Below are 24,362 nucleotides of genomic sequence, written 5' to 3'. Positions count from 1 at the left end.
TCCTAGATACACAAATTCTTTTACCTGATTAAGAATGTCTCCGTTCACTCTGACCTCACATTTAGTTATATTTTCACCCCTTTCAAAAACCATCACTCTCGATTTATCAATATTCATAGCAAATCGCTTTTCTTGCATACATCGTAGACTTTTGTTACCAAGAATTGCAGGTCTTCATTGCTGCTAGCAAGAAGCACGGCATCACAGATGACATCACAGATTATCAAAAATCTACAGATAAAAGAATCAACAAAATATGTGTAATTCGAAGGTAATAAAATAACAAATTCATTTATTTCGAATTATAAATTTGATATTTAAATAACTACCATTCGTTTTATTAACTGTTAACGTTCTTTTTATTAACTTTACTTTTCTGCCATTGCTTAATGAGCGGAAGTAAAAGTTGTAATAAAGACGTTTACAAAATATATTAAAAACCGTTCTGCACTTAGTAAGACGCGTAAAGGGGAGGAAAAAATAAATAAAAGGTTTCCATTGTATTTTGTGAGAATCATTAAGTGCTTTCTTTGTAAGGAATTTCCCGCCTCGAGTTTCCCGCTCAACTTTCCACCATAGAAAAAACGTCTTTTCCTCGATCTTGCTAATTTATACAGGTTTTCATTTACACCATAATAAACCAACGTGTCTACAGACTAGTTATTTCTATTTTTTTAATATTTAGGTTATTTACTCGTTAGTCTTTAAAACGAAACATGTTTTATAAAGGAAAAAATATTGATCATCTGGAGAATAGAGAGATTGTCGAACTAAAATGACGAACAAAAAGATGCTACTAGTTTCATAAAATGTATCCTTATCCTAAAAAAAAACTAATAGAAAATTATTAAGAATTTTACAAATAAAAATAAATAATCTTTCACCCAGTTTATCCATGGGGGTAGGCAGAGTGAAATAAAATGCCATAAATGACCCTGTCTTTGCATTTAGACATCTTTTCCTCCACATTCATTCATACACTCATGCACACATGGCAATCGTTCCTACTTTTGACTTGTTTATCAAGTATTTGTTGAGTTTTGTAATGCCATATCTTTCTTGATATTTATCGTTTTCTGCATCCATTAATATTTGCATCCTAAATCATTTTAACTGTTCTTCCATTGTCCATTCACCCTACTTGTCCAAACCAGCGCATCACTCCTGTCTTGGTTTTGTCGATAATGGTTGTCTCAGACTTACGTAATGCACGGATCGCGACATTTGTGCACCTATCATACATAGTTTTACCACACGATCGCCTAAAAAATCGCATATTGATGGCATTCGGTATTTTTTTGTTTGGTTGTGTTTATTTATTTGTACTCAAATAATCAATGAACATTTCAGTATTTACATTTTGAAATTACAATCACAATAAATACCGTGCTTTTTAAAAATTGGGTTACATTTTCTATTTCTCCCGTAATGAAATAATGTAGTATCCTTTGGTTTAAAATAAAATACTTGCAGACGCTATAATTTCTCATCCCCGTATATTTTCTCCCGCCCTTTCCGACTCCGAGGCCTACTTCCGATGCACAGGGGTCGTGTTCCCGCCAATACTTGTACCGGAAGAGTTTGTTGCGAACCGAGATTAAACTTTTTCAGGATACTTCAACTTAGCGATGCGGTTTCTGTAAAGTCCTTAAATAATAGAAGTTATAATAATCACTAATAAACAGGGAAAAATAAATATTTTTGAGTTGCTTTATATTAAATCTTTGGTATGATATACAATCAATGATGAAACAATAAACAGTGCTATAATTATAAACAAATTAAAACTGGGATTAAGAACATTTTAGAGATGGGAATATGGAAGTCTAGGCATTTACAGTGCTTATGAAGCACTATAATGATTTAAAACGTTTGAAGTACTTGCTAGTTTAGAAAATAAGTTTAGTTTATTATTGGAAACAAACATTAATTGGAAAAACGGCCATTTACACAAAAAAGTTATATTTTAATGTTTAGTGGTCAGCACGATTCTCTACTCATGCAACCGATCTTGATTTCGACTTCTGACACAGTTGATGTGTTTTTTTTAAAAATGTATTTCAAACTAGAATATTCGTGACCCTAAACTGGCAGCTGATGCGTATGAATAATCATCGCACCTACATGTAACAAAATTAATAAAGATATGATGCGGTTAGTGTACGAATCTAGTGCCGTATGCACCATAAGGTGCGGATAGAGAATAACGATGATTTTAAATAACTATAGCGATTTTGTCAAAATGGACATAATGGGTTGCATAAAAAAGTAAGATAAGCATTTATTTTGATACTACGATTATGTTATACTACTACTACTACTACCATCACGCCATTTCTCCGTAGGGGTAGGCAGAGAGAATGAACCGCCACACAAGTCTATCCTGGCATACATTCCTAGCTTCTTCCACATTCATACATCTTATCATACATGCCCTTCGGTTCTGTCTGCTTTTGACATGACCAGACTTAAGATTTTGGTTTATCTGATCATGCCACGTCTTCCTTGGTCGTCGTCGTCTCACGTTACCGTTCATTTTCGCCGTATATACTTGTTTTGCCATTCTTATGTCATCCATTCGTTCTACGTGACCAAACCATCTCAGAGACCCATTCTTAATCTTATCAATTATAATTTAATCAGATTTACATTCTCGCCTGATTTCATCATTCGTAACCCTGTCATACATTGATTTCCCACACATTCATATAAGAGATCGCATTTCAACCGCGTTCACTCGGCTTTTATCCTTCCTCTGCCAGTTCCATGTTTCACTTCCATACATAAGTGTTGGAACTAAAACTCCGTTGTGCACTACCAGTTTAGCTTCGATTGACATATTTTTATTAGCAATTACTGTGCTTATTGCTCCATTTATATGGTAACCCGCATTCACTCTCCTTTCAATATCTTTTTCTACTTTTCCATCTCCTGAAAACATGCTTTATTATGTTATAATTATATTTATAATTTTTAAAGTTATTTAATTAACTGGTATAAAAAGGGACACTCTTTCGATAATGTATGGAATAATTAGGTTAAAAAAGCTCAGATAATCCTAAAGCACCTGATACCATCGGAATACGGATCAAGTTAGTGCAACCGTAAATCATTCCCCAACAAAGAATTTTAATGGAACTGTCAAAAACGGTCGTTACTTTCCGCGGAAATTTAAATTTCCCGCGAGAAAACTAGCGTCGAACGCTCTCGAAATTCAAAAATAATATTGCTAATGGAGGGTTGTGGGTGATAGTACAATCATTAACATTACAACCCTTTAATGTTTATAGCACTTAAATTTAGAAGAAATTTTATCTACTTTTTCTAGTGTTGACGAGATCATGTCTAATCATTTTTGAGCCCGTATTACAATGTGATGCTGAGAGATTTAACGATACATTTTACAATAAATGTTAATAATTAGCGAACGCTTTCTATGTTAAATTAGCGAACGCTGCAAGCAAACCACGCATTGCTTTAAATGTTTAAGAAGTGCGTACACACAGACGCACGCATACATTGAAGAATTAGCACGTACATACATTCCCTCATTAGATGATTTTCGTTCCTTTAAAATGAAATTTTTGAACACCTAATCGAAGGTACGAGTAGACAAAACAAATATTCCTTGCTCTTTTGGTCTACATAAATGATTAAATTATTTCTTTACGTACCTACGAGCGTTCAATATATTATCGGTATTAATGTGAAGGAGTGCAACTATGAATGAATAGTTGATTAACTCGTTATATTGCACTCATTAGTAGTATAAGTACCGAGTTTCATAACAAACTTATACCCGTATGCAGAGACAAACCTTAAAGTGAGGAAAGTACATTCTATTGTCTTCACCTTCGGGTTATTCTCTGCATTTGAAATTAGAATGTACTTTCCTCACCTTAAGTTTTGTCTCTGCATACGGGTATAATTATTAGGCATTGAGTAGCTGTCCCCAAAACACAAGCAAGATAAGTAATTTCGCAAAGTTAAACAATCTCGAGTACCGTGGCGTTATAAAATTCCTCACCAAACAAGGAAAAAATCAGAAAACCATCCAGAAAGAGGAATTGAAAGTTTACAGGGAGTCTGTCCTTTCATTGTCGACAGTTCAAAAGTGGTTCAGTGAATTTAAGAGGGGCAGAGAAAGCATAGAAGACAACGAGCGATCCAGTCGGCCAATTGAAGCCAAATAATGAAGAAAGTGTAGATAAAATGGAAAATGTAATATTTAAGGATGCCAGAATGAAGGTGAAAAAGATTGCCAAGATTACTAGCCTATCCACTGGTACAATTGTTTCTATTTTACGCGACCGCCTACAAAGCCAATGCAAGATGGGCGCCGAGATTAGTAACGCCACTCCAAAAATCTCACCGCGTACAAAGCTGCAAAGCGTTTTTGGAGCTCTGTGGTGACAATTCTAAAGAAACTATTTACAAAATCGTTACTGAAGATGAAACCTCGTTTCATCTCTGTGGTCCATGCAGTGGCACTGAAAAGGTACAGAGCACCCAAAGAAGTTCAAGGTGACACAATCCGCAGGGAGGGTCATAGCTACATTTTTTTGGGATTCCCAGGGAATTTTGCCGATAGATTACAAGAAAAAGGGCATCAATATCACCGGAGAATACTACTCTAGCATCTTTCATTAATTAAGAGAGGTGATCAAAGAGAAAAAGCGGGGGAAACTGGATAGAAGGATCCTGCTCCTCCACGTCAACGCACTGGTGCACAAGGCTCAAGTTGGAAAGGCTGCAGTTTGTGAATGTGGTTTTGCAGAAATCAATCATCCCCCGCATAGTCTAGACCTGGCACCGAGTGATATTTTTCTGTTTCCAAATCTAAAGAAAGACATTTGTGGGAAACAATTTGACAACGATGACTCGTTTAAAGCGGCGATTGATAAGCATTTTGATAACAAACTGGAATCATATTTTTTGAGGGTTTAAATAAGTTGATTGCTATGATATTGAGAAATAAAAAATAATTATAAAGCTAAGTCTTTTCCTTCATACCCATACCGAGAATATATTGAACGCACCTTGTAGGTTAACGCCTCACGCAGTAAATCGCAACGCGCACAGTTTAAAATTTTTACTAATGTCATATTCCCAAAAATTTTAAATTCTAGACAATTTTTTTTTTTTTTAAATTCCCGCCAAACTGCAAAAGCAGTTTTTTGCAGGGATTTCTCTCTTTAAACATTTTTGTAACACAATATAATAAATGTTTACATAAAATATTTTTTTAAAAATCTTAAAAATATCAATAAAATAAAAGTTTAAAAAAAATAAATACAAGTAAATCAAGTCTTTTTTGAAAACGAAATATATATATAAAAAATAATGAACAAACACTTTTTTTGACACTGTTTTAAATTGTTTGGTTTCCCCATTTTTTTATAATTTTTTTTTTTTTTTTACAGACTAAACTTAGAATTTAAGAAAAAGATTTTTAAAACCAATTTTACTTTGTTTTTTTTCATATCACTATTTTTTATTTTGTCCGGGAGTCTCTTTACTATGCGAGGGAGTGTTGAATACTTTGTACAACTTTATGATGATAATGATGAACGTTAATAATGTTTTATTTGATATTTGAGTAACGACAAATCCCTCATAATAGAAGTGGGTAAAAAATGCTTCCTTATAAACAAATTTCACCGCATGTCACCGATTCGCATCTAGCAATGATTCCTTTGTTTTTATTAGTAAGTATAGGAACGAAACGGAAAAAATATTATAAAAATATGTGCAGTAATTAGTATTTTGTTTTAACGAGATGCGCCTGCTTGATCTTCACTTTTTATATTACACGTACTAACGTCTTAATTTTAAAGAAATATTTTACCTCTAATATAGTCCATTATCCCATCGAAATTTCCCCCTTCGCCCGGATCGAGAATCCAATAAATAATAGTCCTTTTGATAGATATTCCAGCTAACAGTTCGATAGGGGTTGTATAAAGATATCCAGATACCCCCCTCATCTCCGCGGGAGATGAGTTCCGATAGTAAATATATCTTCCGTCCGCGTTACGAAGGAAAAAGATACTGGAAACCTAGATTTTTAGATCTATAACTAGAAATAAGGTCGGCTGAACGCCATAAATATTAAAGACCCATAAATTAAATGTAGTATTGGGATGTAAGATGTGATCCACGGTGATTCTGCTCCAGTTACGGTGCCAGGTAATAGGAAAATGGAGTGAACTCAAAGCGAATAACCAATAAATAATGGAATTATTTTCAGAACTAGTAAGCTATTTTGTAAATTAAAAACTTCAAGTGGCGTGCCATTTTTATATAAAATTTATAAGCCGCACATTATCATTATTTTCTGTCTGCGCCCAGTGGTTTGATGGGCACTGAATTAGTATACTTAATAAAGCGTATCTCAATTTAGCTGTAGTCGATTTATTGTATTCAATCTAGGTATATACATATGTACAAAAAACCAAAACAAAAAAGGGCGCATTGATTATCATATTTTATATTACAAAATATTATTAAATTCAGATAAAAAACATATTAAAAATGCAAAAAAGACAACAAAAAAACGTAACACATGTACAATTTAAAAAAATACTATTTTCGCATCTGTTACGTATAAAGGAAAGAAGAAAATTGGGTTTAAAGGCATTTTATCTATTAAACATTTTAATTTTAGGATGTTTATATTAATCTTTGATTTAGTTATGAATTGTGGAAACAATATTATTACCAGCTTTTTGAATTTATAATCAATCATAACTATCTATTTTTAAACCTCTATTGCAAATATTCAGAGGAAATGCGGTGGAAGAGAACTTTGATGGACAGGTATTTGAACAAAGTTTTATTGTCACTCTCTCACAAATGCCTCCCTGATATTGTGCGGAAAAAATAAGTGCACATGAAACTGATTACGTCTTACTAAAATCAAGATTTCCTGTCATTCAAAATTATTTATCATATTTGTTTACCCTGCGTTCGAAGAAGGCAGTTAAAACTGAGCATTTTACGGGTTTAAATGTGGTCATAGCTCCCATAAGAAACGATTTATCAAATAACCAAAACAATAGGGACACGCTAATAGTGTGGAAAAAATCAGGGAGAAAATACGGGAATACGTTTGTATTAAGAACAGAAAGACCGCATGTCCTTTTAAAGCTACTTTTGCACTATTATTATTAAAGGTGGGAGTTTTTTATTAGGCTATTAGCGAATTCAAAAAAGTTATAATATTTAAACATCTCGTAAAATTATATTGGGTTCTATTAAAAATAATTCATTTTGTACAATTCCAGCAAAAAGAGTTATCAATAATCAAAATCAAAATTTATTTTGGAAAGTAAAATCTGTTATCTAAAAAATATCTGAATACCGAAATTTAATTTCGATTACGCATTTTAAGAGTGGGTTGCTGGTTTTTTATTATTTATAATCTATAGTTACGCTTGTTCTTGCTTTTTTTATTACTTGTTTAAGGTTGAACTGCAAATTAAAAACTTTCATTTCGACATTAAATGGTAATTAGTACACTTAAAATAATTATTTTGTTTCTAATGCAAAATTCAAGTATTTTACATAAAAAACTGTAACGTTTAATTGTTTAGTTTTTCCAATATTTTTTTAGTTAGTGATAAGGAAGGTCATGTGCTAACTTTTCTTTTTTTATTTTGCTGTCAATGTAGTCTGTTTATGTACAAAACCATAGAAAAGATAACTTAATGATTTTTTTCCTCTATTTTTGAAGCCATCCATTTCAGGAAAAGGCAACGTATGAGCTTCGAACTCACACTAATCCTCACGGGTCGTGGCGGATTTATGAGTTACCTGCACCGTTTTAAACTTTCCGAAATCAACTGCTGTCCATGTGATGATGAAACCCTTCAAGATGTTTCCCACTTGTTGATGCATAGCTCCGTTTTCAGCGTCGAAAGACATAACCTTGAAGCGCTATGCAGAAGCGTTGGTGAGGATCTCAGGCACATCCATTACGTAATAAGTCACAATGACTTATTAAAAGAGGCAGTATCTTTTATGGTTAGGATAGTTCAGGTAAGAAGGACAATAAATGGAAACGAGACACAAAATTTCTTCGGTTCGGGTATGCTCGGTTACAGCAGCTTGAAGACCAGAAGGAATGTGTATTTAACTGCGCCCTTTTTTCGATTTTTGCGCGGTATTATTAACAACCCTGAAGTTATGCGGAGCATTAGCTTTTATGTTCCGGATAATTACCTCAGACAGCGTCAGCATAGACTGTTTCACATATACAAGACAAACCTGCCAATGGTTATGCCTGTTGGAAGGGCTATCTCTATGTTGAACAATATTACTTTGGACATTGACATTTTTCACGTCTCCAAAGGAGTTTTTCGTTACAAGATTCTCTTACTTTTTTAACATATCATTCTCTGGATATTATATATACTTGTGTTTTTTTTATATATACCTAATTTTAACTAATTATTTTAATGATTTCTATACGTATGAATTAAGATATTCCATTTTGTAATGTACATATATATGAATAAATAAAATTGAAAATGAAAAAAAAATGAAAAAAATGCCGTGATCTCTTCAAGTGAAACGGAAGGCCTACTGATATCAATCAATAGTCCGGCTTCTATTGAATGGGTGTTCTGTGGTTTTTTTTTCCACTAAGCAAAAGTGGAGAAGTTCTTATAAAGGTCTACAGCCTAAATTCCCTCACTTTCCCAACACTTATATAGAAAGTCAAGAAATAAAATCTACTTGTGAAATATAAACCTTGTACATTATAAACAAAGTCAAGATGTTTCAATCCAGAGCAGCCTATGGAAAAGTTGGCTGGGGGGGTTGTGCGGCATCCATCTTAAAGCCTCTCATAATTTCACAGAAATTATTATTGAGAATAATATTCCGGCGTCCTCTTAGTCGAGTCGTTTTAAAGTGCAGAAATACTGCTGGGATAAAAAAAACAGTATGAGATCACATTTCATGTGGAAATGGCAAATGCATGTGTAAGTAGCAAATGTATTACGTAAAAATTTAACTATTTTTCCACCTGTCAGATTATCAAAGAAAACAAAATGGACATTTTGTTAGTATTGCTAGGGTAGTATTTTTTTTACGTTACTTTGCTCATCAAATATTATTTAATAGGACATATAAATATCCGCTTTAGATAAAATAAAATTTGTTACATTTTTTAAGTTTAAAGTTCATGAATTAAATTACTCATATCAAATGACCCTTTACTTAACTACTTACAACTACTTACTTACAATTTTAGAGAACTTAAAAAAATATGTATAATTATCTGCTATTTGCGTTGTGATTTTATTTTTAGCAATCTGGCAACATTACGAGGCAACTTCACCCATGCGTGCGGCGAAAGTAGAGCAAAGTGGGGGGGGGGGGGGGGTTTGAACACAGTCCGATGTATTCAAATATAATTCTACGCTCTTTATGGACTATTCTTAATTCTATGATTGTTAACATTTACATATTGAAGCAAGATTACCAATCGCCTTGCAGTGGAATTCAAGCAACTTAAAATTGTATCAATAATTTACAAAAAATAAACATTGAGCAGAGTAGATATTGGTCAAATATTCACGCTAAAAAGTAAACGATAAAAAATACAATCTAATACATACAGTACATGAAGGTGCTAGATATGAGACAACTGTACTCAAAAGAAGCACTTACACACTTCTGATCAAACAATAAGAAGAGATCTCAGCAAAACATTCGTACGAGATTTTCCCATAGCACATATTACGTCATACCTAAAACCCGCACGACTTTTCTTCAGAGAATCTCTCTTTTATCGCACTGAGACTGTTTAATATTTGGAAGAGCGTATTAAATTCTCAGGGTCAAAAACTATTTTCAAGAGAGGAGGTAAGGGCTGGATTTTCCTTAGTGGGATGGATTTGAGTGAGAAACTCCTCGATGATTTTCCGAATTTTTGAGTTTGCTGTTTACCCTATTGATGTGCCATTTATTTATTTTTAAAATTATTAAATGTTTTTTCTACATAATATTTTTGGTTATACACGGGTTTGTCTGTGTCAACTAATTCCTCGACCCAACTCAACACCGGACTTTTAGTCCCATGGAGTTCAATAATGTACAGTCCCATGGAATTCAATAAATGTCTCAAAAAATGTACAATAAACTACTTATAAATGGGGTTCAAACTGTCAGTAGGGTGACTGTCACATCTCAGGTCACATCTTGCTGGAGGATGCGATTCTATAAAATGCTGCAAACGCCCAGTTGCATTCCACCGGCAACACTACTGACTAGTCCAACTCGCTGGCGTCCACGTCGCGAACCCTGGGCAATGGGATTACACTCATAGTGTGATCACAGCAGATAACGAGAGAATGAAAGACAAGTTTTTGGAGCCTCAAAACCAAAACCAACCAGCTAAGGTAAGGTAACCCCGACAGAAAAATCCACCAGAGAGGGCAACGGAAAACCACTCTGGTCACCTTTTCCCAGGAATCACTACAGCGAGTAAATCAATAAGCAGTCGTCCTGGCTGCGAAATATAAAAGTAACGCAGGACAGATACATATGCTTTCGCTGTAGTGATCGCTAACGTCGGGGGACCTGACAAGGCACCAGAAGAAGAAGAAGACACTATTTATAAGTCCAGTCCAGCCTGAATATGCCCATTAAAGAGTTAAAGCGATAATTAATCGAATAAATAAGTGGAAGTGTACCAAGTATTTTTAATTTGTAACTGATATATTAGTATCTACTCGTATAAGTTATTACATCATTACTTATAAGTAAATAAATAAATTCATTAAAAAAATAAAACTACAACTTCCATTTGAAAAAAAAAGTCTGTTTATGTCATTCCCCATATCAGTATTTTAGATTTTACACACGCTTCATACATTAGAATTTGAACAAATTAAATCTAGTACGTACTTATCTACACGCATTTGGACATATTTACTCAAAACATGAATGCGTTGTGTAGACCTATCCACAATTCCAGTGAAATGTTTGGATTTTAACTATTATTGATTTATTGAGTAGGCGTGTAAATACGGACACGATTTAACCATTTCGCGATACGGCTACGATAAAATTTTACGCGTTTATGGATACTATCTAAGTCGGGCTGAAGTAAAATTCTATACACCAGAAACGCACTTCAAATAGTATAAACGTGAAGCCGGTAATGCGTTAGCTTATAATTCCAAATAAATATATGGATATACATTAAGCAACGTGACAATTCAAGATCTGTTCTCATGTTTTCTACTAATCAAATCGGGAATTTCTTTCGCGGAACCTAAAAAACGAGTGGTGGTCATATTAAAAGGTAAAGATTTTTTTCAATTCTTCATCTTTAGATGTTGCTGCAAAATGAAGGGCAATTGAAATTTTGATTTTGTCAGCAGCCGCTCTGATCAGGGTGATATATTTATTGAGAATTTTCATTGGCCTTTGCCGGTTTCATGGCACTAATCAAATTATCGACTTAATTACACACACACTCGTATTCCATTTACTTTGAAAAAAATATTTTCTTTCTAATGTAAAGTGGGAAATTACCTTTAAACTCTCATATGGACCTTGAGACCCAATCATGAAATCTTTTTAAACAGTATTTGCCAATTGGATTCTTAACTATCATCAATTTGTCATTCAAACATTGTAATTATTGATTTAAATTTTTTATTGACAATTCTTGGTGAAATTCCATTGTAATGATATAATAACTTATATTTACAGATAAGTTACAAATTAAAAATACTTACACTTCCACTTATTAGTTCGAACAATTAACGCTTTCCCCCTCTAATGAGCATCTTCAGACTGGTAAATATATGGATAATTTATATAAAACTAAATATTACCTTTAGGGTGAAAGTGCTAATTGGCCGAACAAATAAGTGAAAAAGTACAATTAACTATGTTTCATTAGTAACTTATATGTAAGTTATTACATCATTGTTTTTATGCAACTTATATTTATTTTTACTATGGATAACGTAGGTACATGTATGGCAATTTTCTCAAGAACGCTTTGGAAAAGATATTTTTCAAAATAATTCATTTAATTATACTTTAAAAGGCGCACTGGTCTATTAAAGCAGGTTTGAGAAAACTCATACAAAAAAAATATATTGTCACCGGGAATCGACCCGGAACCTTCCGTGCGTAAGTCAAGTGTCTCAGTCATTACACCACGGAGGCTGCCAAATATATTAAGTAAAACTTTTTAGTTAAACAAATTGTGTGCTTATTACATGACAAATATGTTTTTCTTTTTTTAAAGTAATAAATTTTGGGGCCATTTTCAACGAGTTGTAAATAACTCTATTAAATGGGAATTAAGTTGAGGTATAGTGGGATTTGAACCTCTGGCCTCTGATTCGTGAGTCCGCAACACTTACCTCGGTTCCGTAATCTGATTTTAATTTAAACGAATTATTTAAAGCATTTGAATATACAATATGGTACAGACAAAGTTGATTTTAGCTGAATATTTATTTTATCGTGATTTTAATCGGATTCAAATTTGAGTCAGCAATGCGTTTGCTTTTGATTTTATTCACAATTTCATTTAATCAATTTGAAATTTTAATAACTGTTTATCAATTAAAAAACAATCTGTGTGTTTTTCATTCAAGGTGTGCACACAGAGCAGAATAAAAATGCGAATCTAACTTTACTGAAATTCTAACTCAGAATAAAAATGAGGAGAAACTCGCGCTCTCTAGCCAAACTAATGCTCCTGGGAGTTTTCACCTGTTTTCTAACTCTGGTAGCCTTTAAGCTTCTCAGAACATATTCACCAGCCAGGAAATCTTACGCTGAATTCCAAATGTACAGAAAAAAAGTAAGTACGGGAAAACCCTAAAACAATTTTTTAAATATTAAAGCGAATCATTCACTTAAAATAAACAAAAATATTAATCAGTACAGCGATCAATGTATTTGGAGAATAGGCTCACATTCGCTAAGTGAAGGAACTACTGAAGGGGTACTTGCAAAGCTTTTGGCCTTATGAAACTTAGCCGTAACCGAGTGAGGCTTATCTCTAGAGCACTTACTAGGCATTGCCGATTGAATTTCGATTGAACACCTGGCGAGAAAGAGGCTTTCTGAAATACCTATATGTAAGTTCTGTAAATGTGATGCATGATATCACAAAAAAAGCTGCATCCTCGGGAGTGCACTAATTAAACCCGAGGATGTTAATAGCCCGATATTTCAAGGATCCGGGGATGGAGGGGAAGATTTGCACGGTGTGGCCAAGCTCTTTGAAGACCGGGCTTGGAGGGCGAGAATTAATTTACAGACACAGTGAATCTACACTATCTACACTAGTCGCAGTGACGTCACGAACTTATAGCACTGACCCCTGTTTTTCAAAATAAGAATAAGGTGCATACTCGTACATGCCATAAAGAGCAATGTCTTTATTCAACCGTATCTCTTCGCATATCGACATCTTTCGTGCTACTGAAAAAAAGTTTAGAGAGGACAGCGTCCCTTTACTGTGATTACTGCGTATTTTTATTTTAGCGTTTTTCGTATTACGCATGCCTTAAATGTATTTCTTGTAGTGTACATAAACATAATAAATAATTTAATTTATATTTCAATTGTTCTAGATAAAAAAAATACATATTATTATTTAGTGTTGTTCAAATTTTTTTAAATTTATTTTTTAATGTTTTTTTCTTCTTATTTCTTTTCTTTTCTTCATTTTATTTAATAAGCACATTATAATTCTCCTTGTCATTTTTTTTATATTAGTATGTTTTTATGTATATTTATTCTAGTTACCTACGTAGTAGTTTTAAACAATAATACATATAATTATTTTATCGTTTAGTGTTATTCAACTTTTTTTATTTCTTTATTAACATGTATTGCTTTCTTGGTTTTTTATTTTCTTTTACAGGTTCATAATATCTTGATGACCGAATACTTCATTTTTTATCAATATTTTTATAAATGGTAATATTATTTTTAGATAATGTATCTTTTTTTTTACTTCTTAATTTGATTTATTTGGTAAAACTGTCCAGTATTATTTGTTTTAAATACTTTATTTTACTTATAATTCCTTTTACGTGTATGTATTTTAATTTATATGCAACTAAAATGTAAAAGGCACTAAGCGCCGTATATTTCAATAAAAATTTAAAAAAATATTGAAATGCCTATTAAAACCCATTGAAGCGAGCAAGCGAGTAATAATGAAATGCATATCTCACTTAATATCTATCCTAGAATAGTTTTAATTTCATTATTTGAAAACCTTGCAGATTGTGTATAAAAACTTGGACCAAAAAATAGATTGGCATGATTATAGGAAAATCTCATTGGACAATACGCGGACAGGTAATATTAGCTTATTATTAAGATTTAAAACAAATTAAACCAATTACATGAAGCGTGAAGTCTTTTGTTGCATTGAAACAATGAAAAAACACATTTAAAAGGTATTTCAAATTCCAAGCAGCGCAGCGTCATCGTTGTAAAAAGTATTATGTTTAACATTGACACCCTAACATAATCATTAAATAGCAGCGAATTATGTATACGCAATTTTATTATAGCTGAAGGTTTCTTGTTTCGCTGGCAACAAAACTTACGACTTCAACAATAAAGCCAGGGCTCGACTTGTTTTAAAAGATATTTATGTCACAGGTTACGGAGAGCAAGGAAAACCAGTCAAGGCCCCGACATCCTTGCAAAAGCGTGTGGATGAACTTTACGAAGTAAACGGATTCAACGGAGCCGTGAGTGACCTGATATCTCTTCACAGGTCTCTACCAGACATCAGACATCCTGGCTGCAAGAGTAAACAATACCGTGTCTATCTGCCTACCGTGAGTGTTGTCGTTCCTTTCTACAACGAGCACTGGTCGACCCTTCTGAGGACGGGCCACAGCGTGCTCGATAGATCTCCGGAGCATCTGATTAAGGAAATCATCCTTGTGGACGACTTCAGCTCAAAAGGTATGTAGGTAAGGGAAAATACAACAATTTAAGCAAAAATAATTTTACAAAAGGTAATTAATATATAGTAGACGAATTTATAGACAGGTAACTGGTTCTTCGTAGAAATAAAAGAGTTGGAAAAAAACTAGTTAAACACAATAATTAAACAGAAAAATTACACTGGAGGCAAATTTAAATAAAACCACACAATGACCACACTAACCGGATGATACGTAAAATAATTAGACCTGGTAATATTTATTATGTAACCCTAAAGGGTTTTCAAAAAGAATACATAAACAAAATAACAAAAAAAAACATGATAGTTAACATCGAATCTGATGTGGTAGACGATGAATACTTTTACCCTATCTTTTTTCCAGTCAGCTCATTTAACTAAAATTAGGAACTTTCAATTTGATTCTGCTGTTTACGTTTTACAAACGCAATTTTAGTGAGTACATTAAATTACCTTAACATTTTTCAGTATGCAAATTCGCAATTAAAATTATACACAGGGTAGCTATATGCTAACCTGTAGAAAATTTAACATCTGTTTAATCTTACGGTGACCCTCAGATTTTGAATATTTGATTTTAGATGTGAGAAAATAGCGAATAAAAAATACTGTTGTTTTTTGCAGTAGCAGAAAAACGCAAATCTAAAACCAAATACACTAGTGCACAGTGGTGGGAAAAGTGGATAAAATTTTATGATTGTAATTAGATTGTCTTTCAACCGTTGTAAAAATTTTGAAAATAAATTAATCTAATTAATAATGTTCTAGAGTTTTTGAAAAAAGAGCTGGATGATTACGTGAAAACAAACATGACAAAAGTCCAAGTGATACATCTTCCAGAAAGATTAGGACTCATACGCGCCAGATTGGCAGGGGCTAAAATTGCCACTGCTCAAGTCCTCATATTTCTAGACTCTCACACAGAAGTAAACGTCAATTGGCTACCTCCGCTTCTAGGTACATTTTTGAAAAATTCAACATCTTGAATCACTCTGTTACTGAGAAATTAACTAAATAAAGGAAATTCCCTGCATCAAAGTATTTGTCTAATTGCAGATCCTATTTCTGAAAACTACAGAACCTGCGTGTGTCCTTTTATTGATGTAATAAACTATGATACCTTCCAATACCAGTCACAAGATGAAGGAGCGAGAGGATCGTTCAACTGGGACCTTTTATACAAACGACTTCCTTTATTAAAGGAGGATAAACTTCAACCCACGGAACCTTTCAAGTAATCATCATTTTTACACCTTCTGAAACTAGATTTTTATTATTCGTACATTTAATATCTTCTGTATTCACTGCAAAACTCAATATTACCCATATAATGCCTGCACAGCACCTATCATCTATACGGATGTGAATCTTGGCATCTACAAGGGCCGAAAACTGTAAACTATTGCCTTTTCAGAATAGATGCCTTAGAAGGGTGTGCGATGGTATAACTTCGCAAGAAATGTTAAAATTTGTGGAAATACGTATCACTCGTCTTTTATTATGTTATTTCTTTTTCTACAATAATTATTGTGACTGAATTTAATTTAATGTAATTTTACGAAACGAATGTGTTTTTGCCAGGAGTCCGATTATGGCCGGGGGTCTGTTTGCAATATCTTCTCGATTTTTCTGGGAGCTCGGAGGCTATGATGAAGGTTTGGATATATGGGGAGGAGAACAATATGAGCTGAGCTTCAAAATCTGGCAGTGCGGAGGAAGAATGTTGGATGCCCCTTGCTCCAGAGTTGGTCATATATACAGAAAATTTGCTCCATTTCCCAACCCAAGAAAAAAACCATTTATTTGCGAGGTAGATAAAAAATATAGTCAAAACATTATCATTTAATGCTCCTCAAGAATAAACTTTTAGGCTTTTATTCGGTTTTATCGTTTTAACATACTTTACTCTAAGAGTTTTAACCCATTACTGCAAATTATCGCAATAAATTACGTCTCTTAATAAAGACAAGTATAATTTGAGACGATAACAGTGTTTTATAACTATTTTTTACAGAACCTCAAGCGAGTAGCTGAAGTTTGGATGGACGATTACAAAAAATATTATTACCAAAGAAATCCTCAGTGTAATAATTCGGACCCAGGAGACCTCACCAAACAAAAACGACTGAGAGAAACTCTCAAATGTAAGCCCTTCAAGTGGTTCTTGGACGAAGTTGCTTTTGATCTCATCGGAAAATATCCGCTGATTGTTCCGGAAAACGTAGCTCAAGGAGAGGTAAATATTGTAAACCATGTCGAATATACACAAAAAATGGATATATATGAAAGTCTACGCATTTACGTATACATACAATTTAAAACAAAATTTGACGGGGGTTATTAATAAGTAGACCAAATTATTCAAAAAGAATGTAATTTAAGTACGTTAGTAAAAATATTAAAACTCTGATCTTCCAAAAATATATAAATTGTAAATGCATATTCGTATTTTTATATCAAACTTTAAAAATAAATGTCTCTATTTTAATGATTTACACAAAATTATAAATAGCGTTATCAATAAAACTTTTACGGTTAAGTTTCACTTTTATTTCATTTTGATGTAATAATGATGTAATATTTGTCATAATATTTATGTTGTCTGTCCTTTAATAAAATAATAACCTTTGTGATCTTCTAATATTGCCCAAACCATGAAACAAATATTATAAAAGTTCAAAATGTGGTCAATAATTTACCAGTCCTAAAGATGCCTTCTTGGGCGAAAGCGCTCGTTGGTCATAATTAAATAAAAGTAAAACTAAACCTCGAAGTTTTACTGATAATTTTATTTATAATTTTATCCAAATCATTTACCATGGAGTTTTATCAAGAAATATTTACAAAAAAACATCAATATAGATCTCTATTTTACATAATAATTAACTCTAATTACCTATGTTTTCTATGTTCAAATATTCTGACTATATCAATCTATTTTTACAGATTAGAAGTATGGCAACATTAAGTATGTGTGTGTCTAGCAACTTTTACAGTGGTGGGAAAATATTGATTGAAACATGCTCTTCCGATCTTCCTTTAGATCAGAGAGCTAATACATATAATCAGAATTTATCATTGACTTGGCAAGGTGAAATACGGTAAGATTTAAGGAACTAGAAAACACTGAAAATATTGAATTTAACTCTCAAGAAATGTTTACAATAAAAGAAATTACAGTAGACGAAATTAAAAAAAACCTAAAAACCCTAAAAACCGACTGCTCAAAAGGACCTGATGGTATAGATGCTAAACTTTTGAAGATTTTGTATGAAGAGATAGCTATACCAATCTGCCACGTATTCAATCAAAGTATAAAAACAGGTGAATTCCCAACCCAGCTGAAGGAAGCTTGTGTGATACCAATTTTTAAAGAAGGTAGCAAAACAGAACTAAATAATTATAGACCAATATCTCTTCTAAACATTCTCAGTAAAGTTCTGGAAAAAATTGTTAACACTCAACTTACTAAATACCTTAGTGAAAATAATCTGCTTTCAACAAATCAATATGGATTTCGTAAAGGAATAGGAACGCAGGATGCCATATTAGACATAACTGAATACATTTATCAAAACGTAGACCAAAATGAAAAAACATTAGCAGTATTCCTTGACCTGGCTAAAGCCTTTGACTCAGTGTCACAAATACTTTTGGTTAAGAAATTACAAGCATATGGAATAAAAGGTGTATATCTAAAGTGGTTTGAAAGTTTTATTTTCAAAAGAAAACAAACTGTAAAAATAGGTCATACAATTAGCGAAAATCTTACCGGAAATTTCGGGGTACCTCAGGGAAGTACATTAGGGCCTACATTATTTCTAATATATGTAAATGGACTATGTAACTTGAATGTTGATGGACGCATTGTAACTTTTGCAGATGATACGGTGCTTTTATTCCATGCTAAAAGCTGGAAAGAAGTGTACAGTAAAAGTGAGAAAGGCTTGGAAAAGACGAAAACATGGTTAGATTATAACTTACTTACACTTAACGCGCACAAAACAAAATATTTGACTTTTAGTATAGACAAACGGAATCAGCCAATAGAAAGAACCCTTAAAATTCATGAATGTACAAATGCAAGAAACAGCGACTGTGACTGCCAAACTATAGAAAAGGTCGATCATATAAAATATCTAGGTATGCACATTGATAGTTATTTAAAGTGGAACATACACGTAGATAAGACAGCAACCAAACTAAGGAAAATGATATATTTATTTAAAAACATTAGAAACATCCTAAACAAAGCAACTCTAATTAATGTATACTATGCTCTAGCACAATCAACTATTAGTTACGGAATAATAGGATGGGGAGGAACAAATAAAACTACATTAGAGCCATTAATAAAAGCCCAAAAAGCCTTACTAAGAGTAGCCAGTAAAAAGCCTTACCAATACTCTACAGACAGACTTTTTACAGAATTTCCAGTACTAGACATAAGACAAATATACATAAAGACAATTTTAAGACATTTCCATCAAAATCCTGACAGACATAATGACGGACAACAAATTTACTACACTAGGCGAAGACAAAAGACAATACTTCTGCTCCCAAAGAAAAAAACAAATTACGGACAAAGGCATTATACGTTTCTGGCCCCTAAGCTTTACAACTTTTTAAGCAAGGACATATTGGCGAACAAAATGAAAAACAATATTTTCAAAGCTAGAGTACATAAATGGATTACTAAAAAGACTAGACAGGAAGCTGAGGAATATGTTTCATATATAAGAATGTAATTATAGTTTCTTGAAAATCCTTTCTCGTTTTATTGATGTAGATATGTTTTAATTTTTTTTATTTTTTTTATTTCTTTTAAATTTTTACACAATTGATGTGAAATTATGTACAATTATGTATGAATAAAAAATACACTGACACTCCGGAACGTGCCTGTGGGCCAGTGGAGTGGCTATATCCATAAAAATATATATATATTGAATGTACCTACCTATTGTATAGACATTTTTGTTAACTATGTATTTGTATTGTATTTTATATTGGATTAAATAAATAAATAAAAATAAAAAATAAAATAAATTTAATAAAAAAAAATACAAGTTTATTGAAATGAGAATAGTGGTTAAAAACGTATTTGTATACCATCGAAGAGACTATAAATTAGTTGCTTTGAGGTGCGAACGGTTATATGATACAGGTCGTACATTAAAATTAGGCAATGAGAAATTCCAGCCCAACCCGGAATTAAATTTTAAAAATGTTTTCGTGTACACGAGAATATTTAAAAATTTTGGAAAAGGACGAAATATCTCAAAAACGCACGCAAAAATAAATAAAAAATGTTAAAAATAGTATTTATTTTAAAATCGTAAATAATGACGTCACTCCTTATATCTACGTGTAGTATTTCCGGTTTCCGCTTTAAAGCCCCCGTAACGTTTTGACCATAGAAAAAAAAGAGTATAATTTGACATTTCAACCAGATATTATGTCAACTTTCTAGGTTTTTCTAAATTGAAACGTTCGTAAAAACAACCATAACATAGAAATGAGCAAATAACGATCAACTAAATGAAGTAATCAAAGCAATATTCCATAGATTCTTGTCAGGTCAGTGAAAGTAAGAACGCCAACCGTTTCATGACGTCACTACTGAAAAGTGACACACTGATTACAGTCATTTGGCGCGGTATTTGATAAATGTAACTTTAAAAACTCATATCTTTGTAAATAACGCACAAAAAAATATTTATATATTTTTGCTTAGTTAAATAGTACGCTAATAGAAAAAAAAATTAGAAAACAGTGGAATTCCTCAGTGACAACCGTAATCAAGTGGATTTTTGTATGACTAAGCCGTATTTTGCCACACCATCCGAGAGCCTTAACCGCGCCTGCCTACTTCACTAGCTGTCGAAAAAATATGTTTACACCACAGAAAAGAATAGTATTAATTTTCTGATCTGAGGTGCATTTATTAATATGACAAATGTAGTAATTATAAAACAGACAATTGAGACAACTGTCATCAAGCTGAGTTTCAGATGGCTGTGCCACATTTTGTGAATGCCATCCTTAACCACGCTTGCCTTCTTCACGAGGCGTCAGGTTCTCTAGTCCCGAAGGTATTTTGCTGACAGTCTGTCGGCAGTTCGTGTCTGAATTACAGAATGCAATCATTGGATTCTAGATATTTTTTTTGGAAACTACGTACATATGCTGCGGCAACTGTTGTGTTTTTTTTTTATTGCAATGTTGTAAATTTCCAGAATTGAACCAACCAAAACATGTTTTGATGCATCGGATTTCACGGAGAACGAATCCCAAATTATTTTATATGATTGCCACGACTCTGGCGGTAATCAGCGTTGGAATTACGACCTAGTAAGTTTTTGCATGATATTCTTATTATGTACGGGTAAAACCATTTTAAAATAAAACGTCAAACATTGAAACTACGATTTTAACAAAAAATAATTCATATAAATTAAAATTGAAATATATAAATGCATTAACAATATGTTAAGTATGTCTATGGTGTTTATCAAAAAAATATATTATAACAGAGACGATGGTCATTTTTGAGAACAGAACTGATTACTTTAACCAACATATTCATCATTATTCGGTCATTGAAGCTAAAAATGGTTATCCCTATCTGTTGTATTATCTGTCACAATAAATACACATTTTATTTTACCAGGCATAGTTTTTCACAGGGAAGCTCATTACACAATTTACTCAATAAACGCAAATCTAATATTTCATAAAATTACTCAAGTTTTTATAATAAAAAAATAAAATTATTTGAATTTTATTTCAAAATTTCACCGACACATATCCACGCTCTTAAGGCACCCAGTTTCAGCTCAATCAGTACTTTGTTACTATTTTTTTTTAATTAAAAAAGAATTTTTAGATGTTAGCAAAACATTCTTTAGATTTTGATGCATGTTTTGTATTAAATTTTTCAGAAACACAATTGGGTACAGCATTACACTAGCAAAAGATGTCTAGATTGCAATTTAAAAACGAAGTCAATATTTCTTAAAACGTGCAACGCATCTTCTTATACACAAAAGTGGAAATTTGATCGTCTGAATATAACGAATTTAAATGCGTTAAATATTCTTTATAAAACAGATGCCTAAAAAACCTACGGAAGGTTTAGTAAAATTATTTTGTGTTAAGCAAATAAACGTAATTTTATGCCTTTTCCAATTTAGAAAAAAAATATCTATGAAATATACATAAAAGTTAATAGAGTTTAATTATTTATAAAAATGACATTTAAAAATAATTTTAAAAAAAATGAACAATCGCCTTGCTAGAATGAACCTTTCCAAAGCTACTAGATGTAGGTTCTGCAGTGCTAATGAGGAAACACCTATACACATTCTATGTGAATGTGATGCTTTACGTCAAACAAGGAGCCTCATCCTCGGGGGACCACTGGTTAAACCTGAGCATATAAAGAGCTCGCCCCCTACCTAATAGCCTGATATTTTACGGATCTGGGCTCGGAGGAGAAGATTTAGCAATAATGTTAACTCTCGCCTTCCTCACAATAGCCAGGCTCTTTGTAGACCTGGGCTTGGAGGTCGAGAACTATTAACGGGGACCCGTCATAATGAATCTTCACAAGCCGCAGTGACGTCAGAAGCTTGCATAGCACTAACCCCCCACCAAGAATAATAATAGGCACTGTATTACGAATTATTGTTACGGTTTCAGGTACTTATTTTACTATGCACCAAAACAAATGAAAAACATCCCGCACGTCCCTGATAGAAATACCCGTATTATTTATTTACATGAAACCCATTTCCCTGCTTTTTAACACATTCAGGTTGGCGGTTATGAAATTTTACATGTAATTAAACATTGACAGAGCCATACTTGAGTTTATTGACAAACTACTTGAAGACGTTACAAAGACTCCATTCTCAAGAATGGACATTACAATATAATGTCACATTTCTCGAGTGGTTCTTGGAAGCCGTTACTGCTTTTGAGAAATCGTAAATAGATTTAATACAGCGTCAACGCAGCGGTAGTAAATATTTAAAAATTCACTTAAACTTTCAAGTGGTACTGTTATGAAAAAAAAGTAGGTTCGTTTATAAACATAAACAAAACAAAACAATTATATCCCAGTGATTCTTTCTACTTAAACTATCAAAATCATAAAAATTACAAATATTATATATTAGAAAAAGAAAATCTTTAACATAATGAATCCGGTTGTGGCCCCGTGGCTAGTTTTGTTAGTTAACACATATGTTAACACATTCTCCTAGGCTGCCTGCTCGAGTGTTTTTGACTCAATGGCTACTTTCTGGTTAAATGAAATCGAGTGAAGATAAGTAGACCTCAAAGTTTAGTGGTTAACGCATTCGCCCACAATACCAAATGTCGAGGGTTAATTTCCTGACAGTGCTGACATGTAATTTTTGTTTTATTTATGAATTAACGCAGCAATATTTTTACTGGTAAATCTTTTATTTTTCATGTACTTAAAATAATTATACAATGTATGTTTATTTTATATGTTGATATGCCATGGATTTGTTCTGTATAATATATATGGTGATATGTGTTATGTGTTTTGTGTTTTGTTAAAGTGTCATACATATATTCGTCCCAACTCAACACAGGGCTTTGGTTCCATGGAGTCGGGATTTGTGTCTCAAATGTAACAAAAATATATTGTGAATAAAATAAAATATTTTGTCAAAGGAGCACAACGTCTCTGGGAATAAATCTGAATAAACATTTTTGTACTGTTCTCTCCCATCAATGGGAAATAATATTGTCTATCTAATTGTCAAATGCAGCAATATTTTACTGACCCTGGACTGGTACCTTCAGCGTACAATTAATCACCTTATGTTCCATGAAACAAAAATTATCTTCATACGCTACGATTGGAGGGACAATGCAGTGCCCAATGCACCATGAATAGGGAAATGATGATGATGATAATAAATTATTGAAAGCGATGCGATGTTGAGAAATATATATTTTGTATTGCTTGTCTCTAAAGACACCAACGTTTCTCGAATTGTCTTTCCATAAATTGTTAAAGGTCACACACAAGTAATAGGATTTTTATTTCCCGTAGCTCAATCACAAATAACTATCGACCTGCTAAAAACGACGTGATAACAATTTCTCACCATGGCTGTTTATCGTATTCGCGATCACAATGGAACATCCGTGAACACCCAATATTAAATGACAAAATATTTACGTTTCGCGACGTATAATCCTGCTGCGCAATCACATATTTGTATTTCACCGGTGTAAATATGGAAAATATTCCAAAACTGCTATTTTTATTTATTTATTTTTTATTTATCCATTTAGCCGGTGGTTGGCAAGCCAAGTGTCAAGAAAAGCAGTCGTAGTA

General features: G+C 32.8%; 1 protein-coding gene across 1 annotated transcript; it reads left to right on the top strand.

The window, feature by feature from the left end:
• Window positions 1-12,697: 12,697 nt before the first annotated feature.
• LOC148273847 (N-acetylgalactosaminyltransferase 6-like) lies at window positions 12,698-18,033 on the top strand. Its single transcript, XM_088238071.1, has 9 exons — window positions 12,698-12,766; window positions 14,280-14,355; window positions 14,665-14,976; window positions 15,746-15,934; window positions 16,034-16,211; window positions 16,559-16,787; window positions 16,992-17,213; window positions 17,924-17,975; window positions 18,026-18,033. Exons 1-9 carry the CDS (start codon window positions 12,698-12,700, stop codon window positions 18,031-18,033), a joined length of 1,335 nt encoding a protein of 444 aa, XP_088094197.1.
• The last annotated feature ends 6,329 nt before the right edge of the window (window positions 18,034-24,362 follow it).

This window comes from Micrasema longulum, unplaced genomic scaffold, assembly GCF_059751315.1.
Source record: "Micrasema longulum isolate JH-2025_06_02 unplaced genomic scaffold, ASM5975131v1 h1tg001825l, whole genome shotgun sequence".
Classification (NCBI taxonomy): Eukaryota; Metazoa; Arthropoda; class Insecta; order Trichoptera; family Brachycentridae; genus Micrasema; species Micrasema longulum.
This window is presented reverse-complemented; position numbering and strand designations above follow the sequence as displayed.